At 54.7% G+C, this 25,097-nt stretch overlaps 2 protein-coding genes across 2 annotated transcripts; both read left to right on the plus strand.

Annotated features, from left to right (window-relative positions):
* The first annotated feature begins 2,903 nt into the window (after positions 1-2,903).
* LOC34623758 lies at positions 2,904-5,943 on the plus strand. The gene is made up of 7 exons (XM_026336719.1): positions 2,904-3,002; positions 3,408-3,589; positions 3,807-3,921; positions 4,084-4,143; positions 4,342-4,500; positions 4,796-4,945; positions 5,122-5,943. Exons 1-7 carry the CDS (start codon positions 2,904-2,906, stop codon positions 5,941-5,943), a joined length of 1,587 nt encoding a protein of 528 aa, XP_026192504.1.
* A 6,114-nt stretch (positions 5,944-12,057) lies between these two features.
* Positions 12,058-23,986, plus strand: LOC34623759. Its single transcript, XM_026336720.1, has 18 exons — positions 12,058-12,260; positions 12,312-13,365; positions 13,586-13,756; positions 14,048-14,227; positions 14,527-14,618; positions 14,798-14,981; positions 15,378-15,487; positions 15,730-15,913; positions 16,253-16,564; positions 16,681-17,442; positions 17,688-18,491; positions 19,186-19,344; positions 19,538-20,048; positions 20,257-20,423; positions 20,723-21,157; positions 21,344-21,916; positions 22,124-23,689; positions 23,879-23,986. Exons 1-18 carry the CDS (start codon positions 12,058-12,060, stop codon positions 23,984-23,986), a joined length of 7,575 nt encoding a protein of 2,524 aa, XP_026192505.1.
* The last annotated feature ends 1,111 nt before the right edge of the window (positions 23,987-25,097 follow it).

The following is a 25,097-nucleotide window of genomic DNA, read 5'->3' on the forward strand; positions in this document are numbered from 1 at the left end:
AAGAAGCCCAGGAAACCGCCGACTTCTATTCCCAGCCCTTGTGGATTTTATTCCAAGGCACTTTACGGTGAGTCTGCTTGGAAAAGCGATACCTCTGGTCAGTGGAAGTGGAGAGAAGCTGTCACCCTACATTGCATTGAAGAAGAAAGGGCGCTGCGCCTTCGTAGTGTTGTCGCTATTGCCCGTCGACGAGTTTAAACAACACGCTGAGGCTCTTTCAGCTGCTTGTTCGTTTGGGACTCTGTGGCAGTGCCGCTTTACCGTCTCCCTGGCTGTTTGTGCAGTCGACGGACAGTACACAGGTAAACTTGGAAGGCGCCTTGCTGCACCTGCAGTATCAGAGGCAACGCTTATCCCGGCAGCACCAGCAATACGAGGAAACAAGAGGATGAGCCAAGGGCTGTCTCGAGGCAGCCTGTGCCGTCTTCAACCTGCTTCCTACTGCGGAGCACCCAGTAGCACACAACGCACCAGCCACAAGCTGCCCTGATCACTTTCGCCAGCCGCTCTCGAATAGCACATTTACTCACCGTTTGCTGTCCTTCCTCGACGCTTTTTCGCCCTTCGTTCTCTCCGCTAGAACCTCGCTGAGGCATACCCGTCCTCGGGGTAGACAGTCGAGGCAGCACCTTTAGGACGCGCTCAGGCATCGTGATACAGACCCTAGATTGCATCAGCACAGCGGCTGCGGAAACAGCAACGGCGGCAGCAGCAGCAAAACATAGGCGCAGCTCAGAGCTAGCAATACTTGCCGCCACTTTTTTTCTTCACCTGCGGATACAGAGCCGAAACTCACACATAGCTGAAGAGTAGCGGCAACTGCGTGCGGACGATGGTTCAGCAGCTCATTGAGCCCCCCGAGACAGAGGAGGTGCTTCTCCTCGTCAAATCCGCTCACCAGTGATTTAAAAACAGGAGCAACGGAGCGTGTACAGAGGTCGCGCCTTGTTGAAGCAGCAGGAGGAAAGACCCCCCATCTCCTGCGCATTATCTCCGTGTGTGTCGTCGTCGTTGTCACCAAGATCATCGTCATCGTGTTGGCGGCAGGCAGCGCAGTAGAGGGAGGGCTAGCTAGTAGCAGCACAGTTCCTCGGTTCTCCGCCAGGCTTCTCCCGCTGAAGAGGACGCACACAGGGCGATCCGAAGCGCAGATTCTACGTGTATCGTCCCCTACCTCCTCCAACTTAGCTGAGGCTGTGTGTGTCTCTGACTGCGGGGGGAGAGGCGAGGATGGAACCGCCGCTCGCTCTGCAACACTAGCAACAGCTGCATCAGGGTAAGCAGCAGAAGCACCAAACGGCGCAGGCAGCGGCCGCTGCCTGCGACATTGGAACCCCTGTGCAGTAGTATCAACTGAGCGTATTGCATGCATTGATTGGCTGCCGCGGCTCGGCTCGGCAGAGCCCGCAACAGCAACAGCTACAGCGCAAGAAAGAGGCATTTGAACACATCTCGTGGGAGTTAGCCGCTGGAGGCGGACTTGCTTGTCTGCCTTTCTTGTCGCGCGCTGGACGGGAGGAACCCCGTACAGTAGCAGCAAGAACAGCAGGTGGCAGCGAAAGAAAATTCAGCGGAAGGAACCGAGAAAGGCACACAGGGGGGTGGACAAGCTACTACCTACTCTCAAGAGCAGCGCTGCTGCACCGCAACAGCAGAAAATCCGCAGGAGCAGCCAGCAGATCATGGTGTACTGCTGCGTCTCTGCTTTCTCTGTTTTTAATGTGGCTCCTCGCTGCCCGTCTCAGGGGCTTCTCTTTGCTGCAACAGCAGCGGCATCGCGGAGGCTTGCTGCATCATGCCGTTGCAGCGCCTTCCGTGCAGCAACGGCAGAAGCAGCAGGAGCAGGAGCAGAAACACGCGTGGCAGCTATTGCACGCACTTCCACTAGCTTTGCACGATGGACAGTCGCTATAGGCGGCCTGCGGGGTGTGTGCAGCAACACCGGCGCTGCCGCTGGCGGCTGCTGCAGCAGCAGCGACGGCAACAGCAACAGCAACAACGGCAACGGCAGCAACGGCAGCAACAGCACCAGTATCCGCAGCACCACATGCTGCAACACCCGACATTCAGAATTGTCCTCGATGACACGGCAGAATAGAGGCAACGCAGTGACAAGCAGCGGCAGCTGTATCCCTTTCTCGAGCAGCACCGGCGTGTGTGAGAGCAGCAGCACAACAGCTCTCTGTCCTCCACCAAGCCGCCGTCTAGGCAGAGATTTGCCTGAAGCCGATCTGTCCACGTGCACCAGGATATGCAGCTGTAGCGAGATGGACAGCAAACGGAGCAGCAACTGTCGGGTTCCTTCTTTGCTTGAGGAGTGCTCGGAGCAGCGTGGCAGCTGGTCGCCTTGGGAAAGCTGCCCAAACCCCTATCCCTTGGAGCCGTTCCTCGTGGCAACCTACGTTGCAGCAACGTTGGTAACAGCTGTGTCTTCCTCCGTCTCTGCCGCAGCCAGCGCTGCTGCTGTAGCCTCAGCAAGAGGCCGTCTGGTGTCTGTGCCGGAGGTTTCTACGTTTGGGGTCTTTCAAGGAGAGGCTCCCTGCTTTTTACATGACGGGCAGCAGCAGGAGCACCACCAACCCGCACTGCCACCCCAACGTTGTCAGACTGAGGTTCTCGACAGGAACGACCATCCTCCATCGGAGTCTGCGGGCTTTGAGGAGGTGCTTGACGTTCGTACGTCGAAACTGCGCGCTGCCAGCTCTGCTTTCGAGGCAGCCGATTTGCCAGCTGCGGTGTCTGAGCCGCAAAAGCAGGCCTTGCGTTTGCGCGAGCCGCGAGGAAGCGGCAAGCAGCAGCAGGAGCCTCAGAACGAGCAAGTGCAGACGCAGGTGTTGCAGGAGAGTGACCAGGGGGGTGGCCACCAGCAGCAGGCAAAGGCGCATGCTAGGGGCGAGAGCTATATGAGCTGGAAAGAAGTTTGGCACGTTTTTGGGATTGCGGCGCTCCCCATGGTTGGCTTTGGACTTATGGATCAGCTGATCATGATCCGCCTAGGCGATGTAAGATTCCCGTTTGCAGTTGGGGGGGAGGGGGGCGAGGGGGTAGTTGTAGCTCTTTCACAGCCTGGGGGAGTCGACGATCGTGCTTTCCGCGATACGGCGGCAGGGATGCCGATTCTCTGAAGGCACAACATGTGGGGGGCTGCTAGCGGTTTATTTTGAAGGCCTCTGCAGGCTTCCGATATCACGATTCTGGAAAAGGGTCTTTCTGTGCGAGCCGGTGGCTAGCTGCCGCTGGTTCGTTCTCCTCCTCTTAGGCGTCTCCTAGGGAATGCAATAACGGCACTGGTGCAAGGGAGAGCTGCAGGCGCCGTTATTTAAGGCCGTATCATTTGGATGCCGCCTAGTAAGACGCCATTGTGTGTGTGTACGCGTATGCGTTCTGCCTTTTATGCTCGTTTGCAGCTGCTAGACACTACCTTAGGCGTCAAGTTTGGGCTTGCCACGCTTTCTGCTGCCGCAGTGGGACAGCTGTGCAGCGACACTGCGGGGGTTCTCTTCGGATCCACTATTGAGTCATGCGCCAACAGACTCGGCTTTCCTGCTCCAAACCTCACTGCAGCCCAGAGAGCCTCGGCTGTCTTCAGGTAGGCCCACAGCACAAGTGGCATCGCGCATGTTTGGGGGTGAGAGTCAGCTCAGTTGCTTCCCCTGTGCTCGTTGTATATGCGGCGAACCGTATTGCTGAATGACGGCCGAGGGAATGGGGCCTTGGGCTGGGAAGGCGCTACCCTATAATGCATGCACATGCATTGCATGGCAGCAGATTTTTGCGTCGTGATAGCATGCCTGCCATGAGTGCAGCCTGACAAAGACCTTAGGCGCGGCGTCCGGTGTTTGCTGCGGATGTCTTCTTGGAATGCTGCAATTGCTGGTCCTTGACTTGGATCGAGCAGACAGGCTGAAGCATCAGCAACAGGTAGCTGATTTTGTCATGCTCCAGAGCAGCCGTGGACGCTGAGCGCGCCGCCTCTTTCAGCTAGCTGCTAGCCGAGCTGACGACAGCACGCCCTCGTGTAATGGGTAGCCTTTTTACTGTGTGCTGCACCTCATGAAACGTGCGGGGGTCTGTACTGTACAGCTGGACACGATCTTTGAGACAGTCTTGATCGACGGGCCTAAGCTGTTTCACTGTGAACGGGTGAGTGTATGGACGTCTCCGGCGGTTAGTGTTGCCGGTGCGGCTAGCGCGTGTTCAGTAACATTTGCCTACCTACAGGCTGACCAGCAGATTTCTGTGTGTTTCATTCCTACACGGGGGGTGGGGGATTTCCTAGAGGGGGTTCGCTCTCTGGGGTGGCTTCTAGCTGACATGCCCTGCTGATGCGCCTTGCTGCAGGCCGCACTCTTTGTATACGATTCGAGCCGCGATGAGGTGTGGTCCAAGGCGGTTTTTGGTGAGGACAAGGCGATTCGCATGCAAAAACACAAGAGCAAGTGCTTCACAACCTGGGTAATCGACAACAAGGCCATTCTCAACTGCGCGGATGCTTCAGTGGTAGGCTGCCTCATCGTGGCTTGTTTTGAAGCCTCCTCGCTAGCTAGGTGATATTTTCTCTGACGCTATCCATTTAGCCTTTCAAAGCGTCCTACATGACGGCCAGAGTCTTCACCGGTGTGGGCTGCGTTTCCGCAAGCGTTTGCTAGTACATACACCCCAGTAATGTGTGTGCGTCGTTTGCGTTCGCCAACTACTCTATAAGGGGCACATGCCCGTCTCGAAGTGCATTTCTGCCTTCATCGCTTCCTTGCGGTTTGCCACTTTTCCCCTCTCCCCCTTTATATCCCCTCAGGATCCACGATTTAACCCCGAATTCGATGAAAACCCTGACCAGAAGACGCGGAGTGTTTTGGCTGCTCCAGTAATGGATAGATCGGGAGAGGTCATTGCAGCTCTCGTGTTCTTCAATAAGCATCCCCAATACCAGGGGCGTTTTTCTGAGGTACTGCAGTTTCTGGATAGCTTCTGAGTGTGCGGATGCATGGATGGCCTCATGCGTGCATGCATGCGTGCATGCATGCATACCGCATGTGTTATGCTGGTAGTACCATGGACAACACTCCTGATTTTTAGCACGGGTTTGTTTTGTATGCTTTGGACTGCCTGCCTCCTTGTCAGGACGACGAGCGCATGGTGGAAATGATGAGCCGTCATATGCAAATATTTATGGAGAAGTTTGAGTATGGCGCAGCAGATGATCGCAGAATGATATCTCTACCAGAGAGTGAGCATGTTTTCCAGTACTATGCGGAGGTCACCGCGGACGACAACCAGAAGAGCCAGCGTAGTCCAGCTTGGAAGTGCAGCACTCTCGCAAACGCAGGCACTGAGGATGCTCCGCGAAGGGTCGCAGCAGCGGCGGATTGCGTAGAGGCCAGACACGCGAAGGGCAATCATGACGACGTGGCGGCTGCTGCTGCCTCACCCGCAACCCCATCCAACGTGCACCGAGTGCTCTCTACAGCCCATCCGAGCTTCAGCAGCCGGCACAACATGCCTTGTGTGCTTTTGCACTCTCTGGGGCCTCATGTGACGACGCCTCCTCAGGATGCACCCGCCCCTTTGGGAGCCGGCGTGGTGGGCAGTGTGAGACAGAGAGTCGCTGGAGCAGCCATTGCCGCAGCAACAGCAGCGGGCATCGATACCGCGGCTGCGGACGGGAGGCGCGCTTGGTGGCTACGCTGGCTGTTCTGCATGCCCGAGGACGATGATTACTTGGTCCCGACTCCAGATGAGGCGTCTCCTGCCGCCGTTCAGGCTCAAGGAAATGATGCTGCAGACACAGGAACCCCCGGTGATGACAGATCTTCGGGAGGGGGGGGAGGCCGGAGACCAAAGGACAGGCCTGCCCCTCCGCCCTACTGGAAAGCAACATTTCCGCATCTCTATGGATCGAGCAGCACCTCTGCGGCGAAGATTGTTGAGGTGGACCGGAGATAGCAGTGCCGCACCGGGCAGCCAGCCACCTTAAATGCTCTCTCATTGCGATATCTGCGGATGCTTGCTGCTCCGCAGGCCAGACAATAGGAATACGAGCTATGTATCATGCGCATCCGTATGTGGCTGCTGCATGACGTGTGGCGTCTTGGTTTTGTCTCTGTAGAGTAGAGGGGCCGCGGCCTTTTTCCGGCGCAAGTGTGGCCCTCGTCTCTTCTTTGTTGATCTCATCGTATATGTCTGCTTCTCCGTCGCTGTCAAGCAGAGTACTCTCTTGGTTTAATTCGTGCTGGTGTTCGGACCGGCCGCAGGTTGTAGGGGTGGCTCCCCGGCGTGTTGTTGTCGGCATGATTGCCCGCTTCGTTTGTAGTTTTAGCTGTTCTGCCTGTGCGTACACCTGCTGCCCCCCCTTGCTGCAGCGCTCATCCCGTAGAACTGCCACGGAGGGCAGGGGGTATACAGAGGAGCATACTACTGCAGTGCGATACGGGGTAGCAAGAGGAGCTATTTTCTCATGGGTGCGACCTTTATAGCTTTTCTGTCGCACCGCACGAGTAGTGCACAGGGGACTGCGCGCATGCAAAGAGTTGCCCAAAGAACTGTCGCAGCGCTCGGCTGTACGGTAACGGGCAACCCGCACACAAGCGTCAGGGCTGTTGCAGCTTCATTCTTGCATACGCAGGCTACTCTTGGCGTGTGGCAACTGACCCCTGTATGTGTGTCCCCTGAATCCCCCATACACAACTCAAGAAAAGAAGGCCTCACTGATGGCACTCTCTATAATGCGCCAACAGAGTGTGTGAAAATACACGCGTCTTAGGGTACATACATATTATCAGGCCTGACCTGACTTTGCTGTATTGTTCCTGTACGTTGCTAGCTTTCTAGGCACACAGGGGCCAGAACCTTTGGGTACTTTTGTACAATCCATTCTTAATGAATATCCTCATAAGTAACTCGCCACATAGGTGGCACCAGAACGGACAAAGGCACCTCTATTACCATACTAGACAGCCTGGTCAACATGCTACCCCACAATGTTCTCTGCAATCTTGTGCTAGGACCCCCCCAGTCGGTAAACCCGGCGAGCGCCCGGTGCAACGAGGACAATTGCTAAGTGGCACTGCTGTTTGATGCAGCACGCGAATTAGGGGAGGATTGTGAACCCCGCAGCAAACAATTCATGCACCTTGCAGGTGAACGGTATCCGCGACAACAAATATGCTGTGTGCTTCTAATGAAGAACCCGTAGGAAGGCATGCCTCTGTACTGGCTAGCGGTATGCACAGCTCATCATTGCTTTCATGTAGACCGGATTGAGATAGACGGAAATGAGAGCCCCCGCAGCTTTTCCGTCGTGTTTCGGCCCCTAAAGCTGCTTAGATTAGCAGGGCCTCTCTTATACGGCACATCAGAAACAATTTGCGGAGTGCTGCAGTAAGCCGTGCACGCAGAGGCACAGTACCGCACGGATACTTTCGAGGAGGAACAGCATTTGGCCAGCCGCATAGGTTGTCTTCTCTCTTGCTTTCTTGCAGTAGCTTTTGGCATGGATGGGGACGTTTTGCAGCACAATGTAGCAAACAGTTCTTGGTTTCAGCATTCTTCGTCCACGTTAGTCATGTATGTCTTGAAGTCTTAATTAGATTGGCGTTTGAACAACGAGTCGAAACTTTGAGGAACTAAGCTCCGTGGGTTCAATGCAAACACAGGGTGTTCGAAGTTGACCATTAGATTGTCTTTAATGTCGCTAATCGGTTTGCTCCTGTGTCCTGAACATTTTCTCAGCCAGTAACATGTGACCAAGATTCACCCGTTCTATAAAGGGACGAAGTGTATGGTTCTCAGTGCGCACTGCCCTTTAAGCACCTCTTTAGCCACCATTTCCAACATGATAGCATTCACCTTGTGGAACGTTGGCTTACCAGTGTCTGGAGGCGTTGACTTGGGTTGCGACAATTCTTGACTATAGCGCGGTGATCACATCCACTGCTCCACAGATCGCTAGCCTGCAGGACGTCGCATCATGGCGTGAATAGCCAATGATTCACGGAGCCTTTTTTTCGCACAGCTCTTTTTTTTTGCTGCGCAGGCACGGAATTCGAGCCTTTGCAGCGCCGTGTCTGTCGAAGATAAAGTTTGCCTTCTATTGCCTCTCCTGCAGAGTTCCTTTCGGGTTTCTTCATCGCACTTGTGAACGCTGCACCAAGGCGACTGGCAAGCTTTACTAAAGCGAAGCTCCATTAAGCGCTGTTACTGCTGGAACAAGGACTCTTTTCCTAAAGTGTTTTGCATTCCGTGTGTAGTCCTCACCACGCTAGTGCGAGAGTAAAACACCTGAGAAGCACTTTGAGACGGCCTACCGGCGTACCGCGCGAGCATTCTTTGCCTTCCGTGTAACCCCTGCAGTATCAATCAACGCATGCTGACGAAGGAGTTTTGGAGATATATCCAAGCGTGCGTGCCCCCTCGAATTCTTGCTGTCCAACATTTCCAATACCTTTTTGTGAGCTTCGAATCGATATTGATTCCTCCATCCTGTGATGATAGTGAAGTTGGCCACTGGGATGCCATGATCATTAAAAGCGTGTGCTTTTTGATGAGAAAACACCGTCGATAAGATTGTTACGCAGCTCTCCAGGCGTACAGCGAGCAGAGTGCAGCCAGGCCAATAGATCCTGGTAAGAGTCCACCAGCTAGTCTTGTCGCCTGTCTGCTGACTCAGTCATGACGAATACGGGGGCTGAAAGCTTGCCAACCTTGAGACAGCACATGTCTGCCTGTCATCACACCTTATTTGCGCTGGCCGAACAAGTGCCTTCCCTTAGCTGCGCTTGTGCAGCCACTGCCCCGCACAACGCCGTTGGTCAGCCCACCCTAACAGCTAGTCTAGGCTGATTTTGGTCAATTCCAAAACAAAGCGTCTCTTTTTCTGATACGACGAGTTCCCTGTTGTCTGTTGTTTGATAGTCGATACACACTATGGGAGACTCTCCATTACACGCCTGAGAGCATCTCTGTGAAGGATCTGAATTCCATTATACACATATCGTGCATATTGCGGGACTGCAACGGCTTCAGGCGGAGTCTCCATCTTTGGTTGTAACGTTTTCTAATGCTCCTATGCCTCGTTAGAGGCTCGTTGAGCATCACCAGCACTCCGAGACACAGAGAACAAGGATATATGGTCAAACGTACATGCAGTCGCCCTTCACCTGCCAGCGGCCCTATTTAAATGCATTTCGGTTGCCGAAAGCACTTACTTCAGCAATATGCAGCTGGTAAAGTATTGTGACTACGCGGATGGGGAGATTCCTCAACACAGACATTGAAGAAAAGCGACCCTGAATCGTCAGTTTTTTCGGCGCAGACCATGACTCTAGTATCTGATTCCGCGCTGGTCTTATCCATCCAAAGCACGCAGAGAACTTTCACTCTTGCCCTCTGATTGCCTATCTGTTTTCGGAATTTAAAGTGTCTATGTTGCGGATGTGTACAAGTCATAAATGCATAAATTACATGCAACATGGACACAAGCAGAGATTGTGGCTGCTCTGGCGCTTATTCTGGCTGTAGGAGCACTCGAACACTTTCTATCCGACGGCGGGTGCCTTGTGTGCCTTAGAATCTCCTTCCCTTAGAGGTGTTCTGTTGACTCAGACCCATTTACAGGCTGTAGCTGCTGAGTCTCCCTTGCCATGCGCACCTCCTCGCAAACGTTTCAGTATGACAACGTGGTGAATCGGGGGGTATACGCTTTCCAAATAATGGAAGCAAATGCACCTTAAGGAACTCAGAAAGATGGCTTTCTCCAAAGGGGCCCAAAAGCATTTACTGTATCATGCTTTGCAGTGGTTTACACTATCATCCCACTGTTTTCTGTCGGTGATTGTATGTGCAGTGCACAACTCTCTTGGTTAGACTTGCGCGAAGTTATGTACTGGCGCTGGCAGCTTGTGTGGTGGGATGGCAAACAAAAACTGCTTCTGATGTGAGCGGCACACCGATGCACCATAGTGGACTTGAAATATGAACATACTGTCTTCGGGAGAAGCCTCGCAAGTAGATGCCAACCCTGTTGTTGCTCATTTATTGTTTACGGTGGTGTCGGTGCTCCCCTTCCTGTAATATTCCGTGGATTGGTGGGAAACAGAAGAGGCAGCAGGCCGTACCACGCTAAGACTATACCATGCTCGCTTGATGGTGAGGGTGGACATAAGGCAGGAAGGTCTTTTAAGTTCCACAAAGGGAGAATCTTGGAAGCTCTTGCACCCGTGTTTGTGCTGAGACAATGTTTAGGAGCGAAAAAGGAATTATTACACTACTACGATCTTTCCTCCCTTAATGGTAGCCTGTACGCCTTAAAAGGCAGCTGCTGTGTGCATGATGTGTGAAATTTGTAAGTCCCCAGCCAACGTCTCCGTAGCCTGGCGCTTAGATTCAGACCCAATGGAATCTTTGAAGATGCGATCGCTGAAATCATTGCTGGCACAGCTGTTGTAACCAAGGTGGACACCAATAAGCAGCCCCCTAAAGAAGCTCCAGCAAATCCAAGGTGAAAAGGCGGGGCGGCGCATCTCTTCCCTCGGATGATTGGGAATTAGATTTTGCAAGCAAACTAGATCTGAGCAGTTCGTACTTGCACCCTATAGCACCGCCGTGGATCGCAAAAGTAGGCTTTCTTGCGAGCTCTGCTTTCTTGATTTGATGTCCTTCTCTCGATGCACCGGGTTAAGCTACACTCAGGCAGTCTCTATTGGTGTTCCTGTAATGAATACTCAAAATTTGGGTATCCGTCGACTGTGTCGCTTGCCTGCCGAGTTCGACATATTTTTAAAAAATGTGTGTTGTGTACCTATTCTATAAGCTACACCGTGCGGCTGTGGGTGAATGCCACGAGTGCTCAGAGGCCACAGCTACTTGCACCCCTGCTGTATTTCATCCGCTAATACTGGAAGCTTACGTGGTGAGGGCAGGGAGAGGGCAAGGCAGCTCTTGGAAAGACACTTTCCCGTTTTCATGACCTTTTGGCATGCGCATGCATTGGCTCTTGTGGTATCTCTATAGAGGTCCTAAGATGAGTATTGGTTATTGCCGAAGAGACTCGTTCTGGTTAAGCACACAGTCCCGGCGCTGCCAGTCGGTGTGCCAGAGCGCACGTTCAACTAGAGAGCTGTAGCTTGCAATTATTTTCTTACACCGGCACCCCCATAGTGCCTCTTTTCGGTGTGCTTCGGCGGGTGATTTCTCGCAAAGCAGCTTACCAGCAGCCCGATGGGGAAAGGTACCACCTACGTACAAGGGAATGCCATAGCTTCTCTTGTTCAGCCGCGATCAAGGTATCCGGAAACCTCGAATGCATGGTCGTGGAAGGAAGGAGAAAAATGGCAGTTGTAGTCTAATGAAACTGGAAATCCTTCCAAGGTCACTTGGCAATCGCCCCTCTGGGGGGTCCTCGCTAGAGGGGAGTTCTAGATCATTACCACGACCAAAAGCACTTATCATTACCGGCTTCCGAAAGATGTTCCTTTCTCTAGCTTCAATGCATCCACATTTACCGTTATTATTCGCCTTAGCCGCTAGAACTGCGCCACCCCAGCCGTGTGAAGAGCACTGGGTGGTGTTGTGGGTGTTCAGGGGTAGAGTAAGGGGCTGGTTTGTGTTCCAGGTGTCTGAACGGCTTCTTTAGATTCCGCCGGCGATCTCTTTTTAAATTCTCGTGCTTCTTAACTTGAATCAAACGCAGCAGACACGGAAGACGCTGAACACATGCGTCTATAGCTCTTCCGCCTCCCCCCCCAGGGTCGTTTCTGTAGGCAGCTGTTATGACCTCCGCCCCTGGCAGCGAAAAATGAGCACCCGGCTGTATGGGGCTAAATATTTTTCTTCTGAGGCCCGGTGGTAGGCCCTAGGCTTCGGTGAGGAGCAGATGCTAACATCTGTGCAAGGACGGCGGCAGGCTGCTGCAGCACGCGTTACACCAGCTACGCATTTCACAAGTGCAGCAGCAACACCAGATGGGAGTTGTGTACTCTACGAAGCTTTGGTGACTGCCGCTGTTTCAGGTTGTAGTTGACGGCTCTTTCTTCTCCAATTCTCTCCCCAGTCCATTGGAAGATGTCGGATGAAGGTGAGTTTTCGACCGATTCTGAAACGCACAGGCGCGGCCGCAGGGCAAGCACGGATAGCAGCAGCAGCGAAAGCAGCAGCAGCGAAAACGGCAGCGAAAACGGCAGCGAAAACTCTCAAGACGATAAAAGGAGCGATATCTCCGAAGACGATGAGGATTTCCTGCAGCACGGGCAGGAACGGGTAAGCCAGCCTCACGAAGCCGCTAATTCTCTGCTGCTGTTGCATAAGCCATCGCGGAGTCTAACACCCTCTAGACGTCATTATGCGACTTTCTCTCTGCAGGCTTCTGATGCGGAAGAATTCTTGTGGGGTCGCTCCACTGCGACAGCTGCTCCGGATGACGCAGCCGCCAGTGATGGCGAGTTGTTCGACGAGGCCGATTACTTGAGGGGGGAGCCAGGGGCCTCTCGAGGTTCTGCGAACGCAGGAGCGACGAACTTACGCGGAGTGCGACCAACTCCAGCAGCAAGCGCCGCAGCGGCAGCAAAGGCCGTGCTGCAGCAGCAACGTCATCACGATGCCGCCCTCTTTGACGAAGAGGCTCCTCCTTTCCTCCGTCCCGTGCTGCTGCATGACGCAGCTGCGCGTCTCCGCAAGCAGCAGCTGATCCTTGCTGCCCTCAATGATCTGGCTCACACGGAAGTGCGACACGACGCAGCAGCAGCAGCAGCAGCGGCTGCTGCCGCCTTAAGCGCAGTAGCAGGTGGGAACGAAGCTGGTCCTGACAAGCCGCTGCAGCAGCAAAACTGGCAGACTGGACTCCCCAGCCAGAATTCGGAGGCTTCAGATTCGCCGCAGTTGCATCGCCAAGAGCAACAAGAACAACAAGAGCGAGAGAAACAGCAAGGGCAGCAAGAACAACAGCAAGGGCAGCAAGAGCAGCAGTTCCAGAAGGCACTGCTGCAGCAACAGAATCCCAAACTTGCTAGAATCATGCAGAGTGTCTTCGGCAAAAAGAAGCCTGTAGGGCGCTTCGGACCATTTGTGCAGCAGATTTCTGACCAGCAGCAAGCTTCCTCAAGAGCATCGGGAGAGGAAAAGGCATCGGGGATGCAGCCGCGCGAAGGCAGTAGCGTTGCTCGAGCAGCTGGAGCGGTGGCCGCTACGGATCACGTTTCTACTGTGGAGCTCAGCATCTCGCCTATGGCTGTGAGGAACCTCAAGGATGCGAATTTGCTGCTAAAACGTGAGGGCTGTAGCGGCGATGGGACTAAGCAGCAGCAGTACCTTTACGAGATAGAAGACGGCCATCTTGCCTACCAACACCCCAGGTTCTGCATCTTTGCGATTTTCGTAAGCCCAGCCTCATAGAAGCACTGGCAGCAGCTCGCGATGCTGAAGATAACTTCCCCCCCTTCCCCCTCCGTGTAGTCTTTTCCCTCGTCCGCGTCAAGGAACAGCTGTCGAGTTTGAGGCCGTTGCTCTCTTCTGGCGAGGCATGAGCTGCAGTTTGCATGCTGTACACTCACACGTGATTTATAGCGTCCCAGTGTGTTGTTGACTGCTTCTTCAGGAGAAGGACCTTGTGCTGCGGTGCTTGTCGCCGCTGTGGCAGCGGCTCTGCAGTCTTTACGATGAGGCTGAAGCGGGCAGCGAAGAGCAGCAGCAACAGTACTTGCTCCTCCTGCAGCTGCTGCGGTGTCTCAGCTCCCTTGCGTGCCCTCCTCCAGACGAGTGGATCAAGGTAAACTTTTTTCGAGGGCATGTGCGGCCAGGGGCTCTAGAAATGAGCCGCAGCATTACAGCAAAGGACGCGCTAGAACGCACAAGAGCTACTGTGTGTGTGTAAACGTATATATGCGTAAACGTATGTATGTGTAAACGTATGAATGTGGACGATTGTACATGTGTAAACGTATATATGCGTAAACGTATGTATGTGGGCACGTATATATGTGGACACGTATATATCTGTACATGTATGTGTGTATGTGTATTCTGTGTGTCCTACTGATGTGCCTGTTTCTGCGCGCAGTTTTGGCTGAAATTTTCCGCAGTCCTTGACTCGGGGAAAACATGGAAGCGCAGGGTGCAGGATGCAGAGGCTGTGGATAAGGATGCGGCGGGAAAAGACAGGTTGCAAGGCCTTAGTTCTGAAGAGCAGCAGGCAGCACAAGACCTCATTGAGGAAGAACGGCGCAAGCGAAGTCACATTGTGTCAAAGTACCGCGCCGGCCTGCAGGTACTGCATGCACAGGGCGCTCGAAGGCGTGTACGGGGACAAAAGGGGGCTTGGAAGGCGAATTTTAAGGAAAAAACGCAACAGGCACTTTCCAGCCCTTCAAGCCTTCTCTCCTAGCGGTGCCGAATGTTACTTGCGTGTGTTACCTGTTGGTCCGTCACCCCTCCACATACTGAGCAGCACGCAAACCGCGTGGAATTCTTCTCGGAGCTAAGCTGCTGAGGCTGCTTTTCGTGTTGCCGCGGGTTGTTGATGCGGACTCTGTGCCGCAGAAAACAAAAGAAGCGCTGACATGCGGCCGATTGTGGCTGCTCCTCGCCAAGTTTTACTTTGATCAAACTCTTCTTCTGGAGCGAAAAGGCCGGTGTGTGCTGGACTGCTGCTTCTTGCTTGGCGCATCTTGCTGAAGGGCTGCTGCTTCTGCCGCCTTCTGCCTTGCGCTGGTGCCTGAAAGAGGCTCTCACCGACACTCCAGTGGGGGCTAGGCAAGCAGGACGGAAGGCCTCGACGCTTTTCAGGCGTTCACGTCTGCTTTTTTTGCAGCAACACTCCGCTGCAGCAGGAGATAGAAGAGCTCAAAGCTCGGCAGGACGCGCTGTATACGCGGGAGAAGCTGCTTAAGGACCAGTTGACGGCTACGCACGAGGATGAGGCAGACGTTCTAGAGGAATCTCCCGTGGCAGCAGACACCGCCGAGGAACGACAGCCCTCAGGCCGCCTCCGAAGGGTGTGTGTTTAAGAGGGTGTGCATGTGGGGAGAGGGGATGAGGGTGTATATTTATATATATGTATGTGAGTATGTGTATGTGTGTGTGTGTGTGCATGTGTGTGTGTATGCGTGTGTGTGTGTGTGTATATCAATATGTGTATATACATGTGGCTATGTGTGTATGTGTGTGTATATATGTGTATATATATGTATGCATATATATATATATGTATATATCTGTGTATACACATATACATATACATATACATATGTATGTATATGTGTATATTTATATGTGGGTATGGTCGCCTTCCAAGCCCCTACATGCGGGAAAGTAGCTGTCTTGGCTGTGGCTGCTGTTGGATTTTTTTGTATTTCTCGCAACCTCTTTTGAATTATGGCATTGCATGTCAGGGTGGAGTTGCAGAAATCCAGCGTTTGAGGGCCTCCCTCCGAACCGAGTTGGAGGCTTTAAAGGAAGAGCTCTTTGCTGTCACTGAGGCCATCGCTTCAGCGAATCGTCGGTGAGCAAAAAGGCTTTTGCTGCTTTTTTGTGCTGCTGCAGCGCTCGCTTCGCTGAGGGTGGTGAGGGACTGGACGGGAGTGCTGGGAAGCGCGTTCGTCTTTTTGCCATGGCGAGACCGCAGGAGGAAGGCAGCAGGGATGTCACCTCGGGTCGGAGGTGTTTGCTGCATGCGTCTGTCTCTTAGCACCTCTGTTGTTGTGCTTAGCATGGGAATCTGCTATGGCTGGCACGCTTTCTCAGGCTTCGCGACTTGGTGGATCGTGCAAAGGCAGCAGTTGCAAGCGTGCAACACTTTGTGTGTGCTGCTCTGGAGCTGCCTGCTGCTTCTACAGCGGCAGCCATGGGGGGCAACCCTCCGTACGTCGCTGCGCAGAAGCAGCTGAGGCTTGTGAAATCCATGCTGCAACACGGCGTGCAGAGCAAGGCAAGCAAGCTTCCCCTCTCCCCCTTTCCCCTACTCTCCAGTCCTCTTCCCCTCCTCTCCCCTCCACTTCCCCTCCACTTCCCTTCCTCCCCTCCACTTCCCTTCCTCCCCCTCTCCTCTCCTCTCCCCCTCTCCCCTCCTCTCCCCTCCACTTCCCTTCCTCCCCCTCTCCTCTCCCCCTCTCCAGTCCTCTTCCCCTCCTCGCCCCCTCTCCGCCTTCCAGCTACTGGCCTCGGTAGCTTCACTGCACCGCGTGTTCTCCCTAGTGCACGCCTTTGCATCGCGCAAGGCACCCGAATCCTGTTCTGCCTGTTTGTTGACTGATGATGTCTGCTTCAGCGCGGGAGCATACTGCAGCTGCTGCTCCAGGACGTGCAGCACCTACTGTTCGCTGAGATGCAGCGTCAGTTTGACTTGGAGGGCAGCAGCTACGTGTCTGCGGCACGGCGGGCTGCTGCGGCCGAAGGTGCAGACGGCGTTGCAGAATTCAATGGCGGCAGCAGTGCGGGAGCGGAGGGCAAGGCGCTGGGAAGTTGGAGTGTCACGTCTGTCCACAACGACTTGATGCAGAAGATCTGGAGGGTTCTGCGAACTTTCCATGCCCTGGCAGCAAGTCTGCCGCCGCTGCAGCTTGCTGTGTTTCTTGCGCAAGTGCGTCTTCTGGTTTGCATGATGTCTGGTGCTGTGCGCATTGTCACGCCTGGGGGGCGGTACGAAGGGGGGCTGCAGGGGGCGTCTCGTGTGTGCTGTGTGACGGCTCGATTCAGAATCAGCAGGAGCTTCAACGCATTCTGAAGAAAAGGGGGGGGGAGACGAGGGGACCACCGCGTGGTAGTAGTGGCGGCAGCGGGGTGAGCGACACCCTTAACAGTGCGAGAAGGACGAAAGATAGCCGCATCCTGGAGGGCACGCATAGCCGTCCTGAATCCTTCCTCGCGCCGTGCGTTTCTCTGCGAGAGCACGAGCAGCTGAAGCAGCAGCAGCTGCTCGAGCTCGGGAGGCAAGACCCTCTCAGGGCACGCCAGCTGCAGCAGCAGCAACGGAAGGTGGAGTTAGATAAGCAGCGTCAGCGCGGCGTGCAGCATCTTCCGTTCCTGCAGCCTCAGAAGACGCTGAACTATCCGCGTCTCTTCGGCCACACGGATGTGCTTCTCCTGCCGTTTGATTTGGAGGGTGACGTGATGCATCAGGGCGCCGAGGGAGGAGAGGACTCTTCTGCAGGGGCAGCACCTGCGAGAGGAGTGGGAATGTGCAGTTCTAAGGATCTGAGCGGCAGCTTCTGCAGTGGCGACTGGCTCTACGTTGGGGGCGAACCCTTGCTGCACACATCCAAAGCTCAGGAGGTTCATCAGTTGATTTCTGGATACATTGGTATTTCCGCGACTTTCGCTACCCCCATAGACCCTCAGACGCACGAAAACGCGCTGTACACGGGACGGCACTACTCCTTCGCGTTTCTTATCGAGGCTGCGCTCAAGGATAAACTCCGACAGGTCGATGCAGATCACCACAAACCATGGGATGCAGAGGTATCATCAGCTGCTGCAAGGAGCCTCTGTAGAGGCCCCGCTGCTGCTGAAAGCTTAATGCGAGGGTGTTTTAGTGGAAGTTCGGTGCGCGCAGTCGCCAGCGTTTTCTGACCAGCGGGGGGAGAAGGGGGCAAAGCAAGGGGGGGATATAGCAAGGGCGATCTTGTAGGCTCCGAGGAGGTGCGCATGCGCATTATGGGGGGGCAGCCGGCCGTGTGTGTTGGGTTGTGTGTTTTTTGATCCAGCTCCTCCTGAATTTGATTGCGTGGATCTTCGCGTTCCACGTTCGCTTCTTCTCGGCCTCGAACGTCCTTAGACAGCAGGCACGCGCGATGCAGCAGCAGGAAAAGAAGAAGCAAGCACAGCAGCAGCAGCAGCAAGGAGACGACTTAGCTGCATGGCAGCGCCGTTGGGCACGACAGCTCGATGAGAGCCAAGACCAGCCACCTCCGCCGCAACAGGCGGAAGAGGCGGACGAAATTCAGCTGCTTGACAGAATAGATATGATTTTCTGTATGCAGGGTTACGATACACTGCTAATCCACGAATTCTTGCTGGAATGCATGCAGCAGTCCGTGAGAGTGGAGCGGCTAAAGCACAGCAGTACCAGCCTGTGTGTTGCAGCGCTGCGGTGTCTGAGGCAGCTGCTGCGGATGATGGAAGTGCATGCGCAAAGCCGCGCAGCGGAGATCCGCTCTGCAGTGCAGCAGCAGTTTGAGCGGTGGATTGGCAGTGGAATTGTGTCTGATCTCTCGTACGCCTTGCGGAGGTACAAGCCAAGGTCAACAGATCCGAATGTCTTTCTCTTTGCCGCGGAGTGTGCCCTCTCGCTGCTATCTCTGATGCAGCAGCTCGGCGGCGTTGTGTCTGCCAGCGTGGACGGCTTCAAGACTCGGAAGTCGCGGAAGACGGGGGGGGCTGCAGCTACGGCCTTATGGGATGAAGATGATTTCCAGCAGTCACAGCAGCACCGCACTCGCCAGGTGACCATAGATGATATCCGCAGCGACTTCTTCCGAGGAGACATCCTCAGTAACTGCATGGCCTTTGTAAGTCCTCTAGTGGCTGCGGTGCTGACACACACAAGCATGCATCCTATACACACACACAAGCATGCATCCTATACACACACACACAAGCATGCATCATATACACACACACACGCATGCATCATATACACACACACATACACACACACATACACACACACGCATGCATCATATACACACACATGCATTATACATACACATGCATCATACACACACAAGCATGCATCATACACACACAAGCATGCATCATACACCTATGCACGCATGCACACAATCACTTCGGCATACATGCATGCCCAACACACACACACACGCAGGGAAAAAGAGGCGTATTAAGACGCCTGCCCGAGCTTCAGCATGCATGCGATTAGTGCAGACACGCGTGAGACAGCGGCAGCAGCGTGATACTAACCAGGCCACCCCAGGCAGCCCCCACTTCCCTAGCGCTCAGAGGATCGTAGGCTAGAAAGGTGCAGCAGAGGCAGGCTTAGGCTTATCGCGAAAAACAGAGCCAGGCACAGAGAGACAGAGAGAGAGATAGCATGGACAAAGACTTGAGCAAAGTCAAATAAAAGCGGCCCGTTGCGCTATGGCAGCAGGTATCTCCGATACCCTCCTTGTTCTTCCCTCTTTCTTTCTTTCTCGCTCATGGTAAGCGAAAGCATCTGTCACGTGTGCTGCGTGCGTCTCGCAGGTGAGCCGCTATTCATCGAATCCGTTCTCCGTGAATTCGGGCATGGTGGCCTTCATGCAGGAGCTTATGGAGTACAGAGGGAAGCCAAACGAGAATGTTGCGATTTTCTTTGATTTAAGTCATTTCTTGGTGTTTCAACGACTGCTCAACGATCCGCAGGTAACAAAGGAAAGGCGGCAAGAAGCCCATGCTTGCTGCTGTTGGAGGGGCTGGGCCCTAGTACGTTAGTGAGGGCCTTGTTGCGTGAGCCATGTTGATGTCTCCCCCTTCCTTTTCTCCCCCCGCTCCCCCGCTAGTTCTCTCCTAGCGCCCTAGGTGTTTCTTTTTGCTGTCCCCTTTTGCTTTCCTGCAGGTGACGGTGAATCCGCGGCTGTCTTTCTTAGGAGATTTCGCGGCTTGGGCCGTTCGCGGCTTCTTTCGCCTCTGGAGGAGCAACCAACTCCTCCCGATTGAGCTGCTGTTCAGCAAGCAGCGCGCTCCGCAGACGCTGACGACCTGCAGAGCTGTCGGTACAGCTGGCGTCGAGGACGCCGAAAATGGACGGACGGCGAACGCAGCAGCCGCAGAAGACGTGGTAATGACACAGCACGACTTCTGGTGCCCAGCTTCGCTGCCTGCCCTCCAATCTCTGTGCTCCAACTACCAGCGAGGCACTGACGCGAAGGTGCAGCAGCAGATGCAGCAGCTCCCACACCTAGAGCCGGAGGAGGCACTCAAGCTCGCGGCAGACGAGGCAGCGGCCGCGCACGGAGGACAGAGTGCTGTATGGAGCGGCGGTGTATGGACTCACGAAGAAGATTGCATGCTGATGCAATACTTTGAGCAGTTCAGAGGTGTCAGAGATTACTATACGTACATCGCCGGTGAGCGCGCTTGCCCCCTTCTAGCAATCGAGTCTCTCCACACTGCTCGAACCAGCAGCAACAACGCAAATGCAACCTGTAAAGGGTGGCCCTGCAGAGTAGAGTAGTCCGTCCACCAATCCGCCTTTTCTCCGCAATCAGCACTGCCGAAATGCAGCACGAACAAGCGCGCAGTCCTCTAATGTGGGTTCGGTGGTTGCGGCTGCAGATCTCATGGGGAGACACCCGAAGGCTGTCCGAAAGAGGCTTCAGCATCTGCGAGGGAGAGATCAGGATAATTGCGATGAGCCTGAGGCTGCTGACGAGGAAGATCCGAACGGTAGCAGCCCTCATGGACTCGGTAAAGACGGAGAGCGAGGAGAGGAAGGCCATGACGTGAGGAACAAAATGAGGATATATATATATACATATGTATACATATATGGATATATATATCGAGAGAGGGCAGGCGGATGGTGGAATGGGAGGGCGCTTATAAAACACCGACATGCTGCATTTACAGGGCCCACTTAGGAGCCTGCTTGCTCTCTTCCTGTGCCGCTTTATCTAGCTGTTGTGTGTGTATCTGTATGTATATCTTTGGATCTGTATCTGTATGGATCTGTATCTGTGTGTGTGTGTGTGTGTATGTGTGTATTTGTGTGCGTGTGTGTTCTGGCCTGTGCGGATTGCAGGATTCTGTGGGCCTTTCATCTGCCCTTACAGCTGCCGTTTTCGCCTTTAGGAAGAAGGATTGGAGGGCGTACTGTGCAGAGGCAGGAGATGTCGAGGCTGATTTGCGTTCAAGCGTGACATACGTTCCTGAAAAGCTGCTGCACGGAGTGGCATCTGCCTTAAGGGATGCATGCCGTCTGCAGAGGCAGCTGGAGGAGATGCATAGCTTGAGCGGCGGCTCAGCGTCAGCTCAACAAGAGGAAATCCATGTAGAGGAGCCAGCAGAAGCCCCAATGGCAGTCCTAGACAGCCCACAATTTAAGGCGCTCATGGAAGCTCTCAGTTGCACGAGAAAGGCAGACAGCACTTCCTGGTGCCTCCGTCGAGATCGCCAGAACGAGCTTATCGCTGCTACCGTTGAGCGCTTGGAGGTGCTCGCATCTCGAGAGCTGAAAGTAAGGAGATACCTTTCATGTTTACATATAAATCTTTGCGGGCAGTTGCCTTGTGGTTTGTACGAGCGCTCCGCAGGTTGCATGCGTTGCACGGGTAAAGTGTTTGCTGGTGCCTAATGCGGACTCGCCTCGCGTGCATGCGCGCATTCTCTCTCTGTCTCTGTGTCGATTTTTGTTCTTTTGCAGGACTTGGAAGCAGAGCAACAGCGCCACCAGCAGCGAAGCAAGGAGAAGCATAAGCAGCACAAGAAACGGAGTGGCGGCTTCTCCTTCCGCAGTGCTGCCCTTGCGGGGGGTCTCATCGACTTCCAGCGCCGCCTGCTGGAGCTGGGGGCAGCAGCAGAGTCTCAAGCAGCAGGCGCCGCTACCGGCCTCTTTGCTGATGACGCGAGCAGCTGGGAGTCGGAGGCTGCGACAGCGGCAGCGACGCAACTGAGGGAACCGAAGGAGGCTTTGGCTGCGCTAGTCGGCGCATTCAAGAAGCTTCTGCAGCAGCTAGAAGGCGAGGCGCCTCCACACGAAGAAGACAAGCAGCAGCAAGGGGAGGATAGCGCGGAGGAACGCCGCCTGCTCAAGCTAGAAGGGTTGACGTGGTTTACAGGCCTCCAAAAAGAAAGGTCGTTGAGAAGATTGCTGTGGCTTATGGGGATGGAGTGCTCTGACGGAGAGGCTCGCTGGCAGCTGCCTAAAAGCGTTTCGGCAGCGACGTGGAAGGATAGACTGCAGGTCTTTGAGGCCATGCATACGCGAGATTTAGACGTAAGACCAATTTTGGCTAGCCTGAGCGCTCACCGGCGGCTAGCCGCCAAGGACGGTACTGCCGCAGTTAGCTGACTCCCCGAATCGATTTTACAGGCGCTCCTGCCTCTTCGAATCGTTCCAACCTCCGGACTGTCCCCACTTCCCGCCCCCCCTTTTCCTTTCCCCTTACACGCCCCCCTATTGCTGGTATCTGCTGCTTTTTAGGATCTCGAGATGCTTGTTGAGGATGTACGACCCCGACATGCTGATGCTGGGACGAATCACCCGAACCGAGACAGGGAAAGAGATCGGAACGGCATGAGAGAAGGGCATGCTTCACGCAAGAAAACGCACAGCAAGCACAAATCTAAAGACAAAGGATCCTCAAGGCCCGTCGATCAGCCTTTGCGCATCAAGACGTATCCTCCGAAGCCTACGCCCCAGCAACAGCTTGTGTTGGTGCAGAAGCTGCTGCAGTGGCGCCGCTTTATCGAGGGGGGAGAGATGGGGGAAGTGGTTGGTGCCGACGAGCAGCTCCTGCGGCTCATAAGCTGTCTAGACACCTGGCTAGGCCGACGCGCAGCAGCAGCAGCAGACGCAGTAGCGGCTTGCGAACAGGCTGATGAGGCAGCAGCAGCAGCAGCGGCAGCAGACGCTGAGCGTGAAGTAGGCAACTTGGTCGTAACACAGCATGGCGAAGCAGGCGATGAAGAACACGCTTTACTCGGATCTGAATCGCATGAAAGCCTTCCAGTTGAAGCCATTGGACGCGGCCGTCTCCCTACAACGCTTGAGGCCCTCTGGGTGTGCGCTGCTTTGGGGGGGCAGCCAACCGTAGGAAGTGACAACAAACGGTGGATATGGCTAGCAGATCCTTGCCACCTTCCCGCTTCGTGGCTTCGAAGACAGCTCAAGCTGATACTGCGGGCTCTCTCGGATCCGCGGCTGAGCAGCGCGTCTGCGCTGCAGGAAGAAGCCGACGCCCTTGCGGAGATTGTGCAGCAGCAGCAGCAGAATGAAGAGCGGCAGCGAAAAGAGGAGGAGAAGAGGCACAGGCAGCAGCAGCAACAGGAAGAGGAGCAGAAGAGGCAGCGTAGAAAGGAGCAGCGCAGGCGGAAACGAAAGCAGCAAGAGGAGACTGAGGAAGAGAAGGAGGACAGTGAGCCTGAGAGGGCCGAGGCACCAGAGCCTCCCCCTAGCGACGAGTCATCGCTTGCTGGCAATGAGGAGATCAGCGATGCTTCTGAGTCGCTTGAATCACGACGCACGCCCAAACAAACCCTCAGGGGGAGGAGGCGTTCCCGAGTTGCATCCCCCGAATCCTCACCCATGAGGCCCCAGCCAACCGAAGAGACAGCAGAGGCGCACCCCAAAGTCTCTACAGGAGACGCACCAGGGACGTCCACCTCTGCATCAGCGGCAGCAGCAGAGGCACAAGCGGCGCAAACGGCAGCAGAGGAGGAAGAGGCTGATGCCTTCGCCGCGTGGATCAGAGACACTGTAGAGCGCCCCGAGGGCCGATCTTCCGCTGCCGCTGGAGAGCTGCCTCAGGCGCTGCAGAAGTTCATTGCAGAAACGGAGAAGGAAGAGCAGCATCTGCCGCTGCAGCTGATGGAGGGCGTTGTTTGTGAGAGAGCTGGATCAGCGCGAGATGCACAGCTACCAGCCGCAGCAGAGGCAGGAGGCGAAGCGGAGGAAGAGGGCCACAGGATCAAGCGAGCCCGCAAAATCCCCAGCCGGGTGGCTTTGAAAGCACTCTTAGACGACTGCTGCCGCGTCGCTGCAGCAGGGGTAAGTTGGAGCAGCAATTGTGGCCAAACAAAGAAATGCAGATTTTCTAGACGCGTGCAGCAGCACATGACGAACAACCGGAGCAGGATGGGCTCAGTTCGTTCGTTGCAGGTTCTGACTGTTTGTTGGATTCGGCATGTGTACATGTGTGCATCTGGGATGCGTGCTTGTGTGTACGTGTGTGTCTGTGAGCAGAAGCAGAGAGCCATGGAGGAGGAGGCGCTTGCGGATCTTCTGCCGGCAAATAAATTCGTTGGAGGTGGTACTGCCCTCAGTCACCTGTTGCTGGAGTCCTAGAGGCTCCGGGGAGCTATCCGGGGTGCAGCGAAGGCTGCAACACTGGGAATCTCCCTGCTATTTTGATACAGGCAAATTAGGAAGGCACGTGGTTTTGTCTTTCAGGAGCCACCCCTTCACCTAGCCAACTAGTCTACCCCCTAGAGGGCTATTGCTGTCTCACTGCGTCGTCTAGCGAATGAGCATACGGGTGCAGACGCAACAAACGTTGCCAAGACGCCGAGAGGCTGGACAGCAGGTTGCTGTCTGGAGAGATTTGCTTGCGAAAAGAAAAAAGCTTGCTGTCGGGGCGCACTCGGGGTGTCTTTGAAGAAGAGGCAGCGGCACATTGTCAGATAAACCACACGCAAGTCATTTGAATTCTTGACGCCTAATTCTTTGTTGCTTGTTCTTGGAGATTCTACACGGGTGCACATAGCCCACGAACCATCGTAAAGGGACTGCGTGTCTGTGTGTGTGGGGGCGCCATGTTCTGACACTAGCCGACAGAAGGCATCTGTCCCTACTTGCAGACTCCATGCATAAAATTGCGTTCTTATGCTCAGTAGTCCATGGGCCTTTTGGACAGAAAACGAAAAGGGGCCTTAGAGTGGGTGCTGCTTGGGGCAGCGTCTACGGTGGGAGCGGGTGCCTCCTCGCACACTACACAGAAAAGGCAGAGTCCACCCTTTAAAGAAAGGTTCCTTCGGATATACGCGGTGCTCTTCTGATGTCTCTAGTTACTTTAAATGCGCGGTGCTCCTTTCTGCATCTCCTTTAGCCTGATTGCCTGGATTTCTCCAGAGGGGTGAGTTTGCAGAGTTTCCCCTAACGATCCCTTCCTCTTTTACACTGCTTAGGGCTGCTAACGCAGTCCGACAGGGGTTCTTTTTAGAGATTCCAGGCTTCCCTTTGGCAGGGAGGACTTCTGCCGCCTTCGAAGTTGCAACTACAGGGTGCGCCTCAGCGGACGGCGGCACATGAGGAGGCTGAGAGCTCTGGCCCTGGAAGACGCCCTAAGGCAGAGCTCGAGCTTGGCGATAAACCAAGCTTATCGAACGGTTGAAGCATGTTTTGCTTCGCAGATGCTCAAGTAAAGCAGCAGTCGCTAGCTACACTCCGCTGTCCAGCG

The sequence above is a fragment of the Cyclospora cayetanensis genome, unplaced genomic scaffold (assembly GCF_002999335.1).
Source record: "Cyclospora cayetanensis isolate NF1_C8 unplaced genomic scaffold, CcayRef3 CcayRef3_contig_143, whole genome shotgun sequence".
Taxonomy (NCBI): domain Eukaryota; phylum Apicomplexa; class Conoidasida; order Eucoccidiorida; family Eimeriidae; genus Cyclospora; species Cyclospora cayetanensis.

Excerpts from the sequence above, each read along its gene's own strand:
- LOC34623758 (XM_026336719.1), top strand. The coding sequence starts at position 2,904 with ATGAGCTGGAAAGAAGTTTGGCACGTTTTTGGGATTGCGGCGCTCCCC. Across the intron at positions 3,003-3,407 it reads TCATGATCCGCCTAGGCGAT|CTGCTAGACACTACCTTAGG; the intron begins GTAAGATTCCCG and ends GCTCGTTTGCAG. Across the intron at positions 3,590-3,806 it reads AGAGCCTCGGCTGTCTTCAG|CCTGACAAAGACCTTAGGCG; the intron begins GTAGGCCCACAG and ends CCATGAGTGCAG.
- LOC34623759 (XM_026336720.1), top strand. The coding sequence starts at position 12,058 with ATGTCGGATGAAGGTGAGTTTTCGACCGATTCTGAAACGCACAGGCGC. Across the intron at positions 20,049-20,256 it reads TTACTATACGTACATCGCCG|ATCTCATGGGGAGACACCCG; the intron begins GTGAGCGCGCTT and ends TTGCGGCTGCAG. Across the intron at positions 23,690-23,878 it reads GCCGCGTCGCTGCAGCAGGG|GAGCAGAAGCAGAGAGCCAT; the intron begins GTAAGTTGGAGC and ends GTGTGTGTCTGT.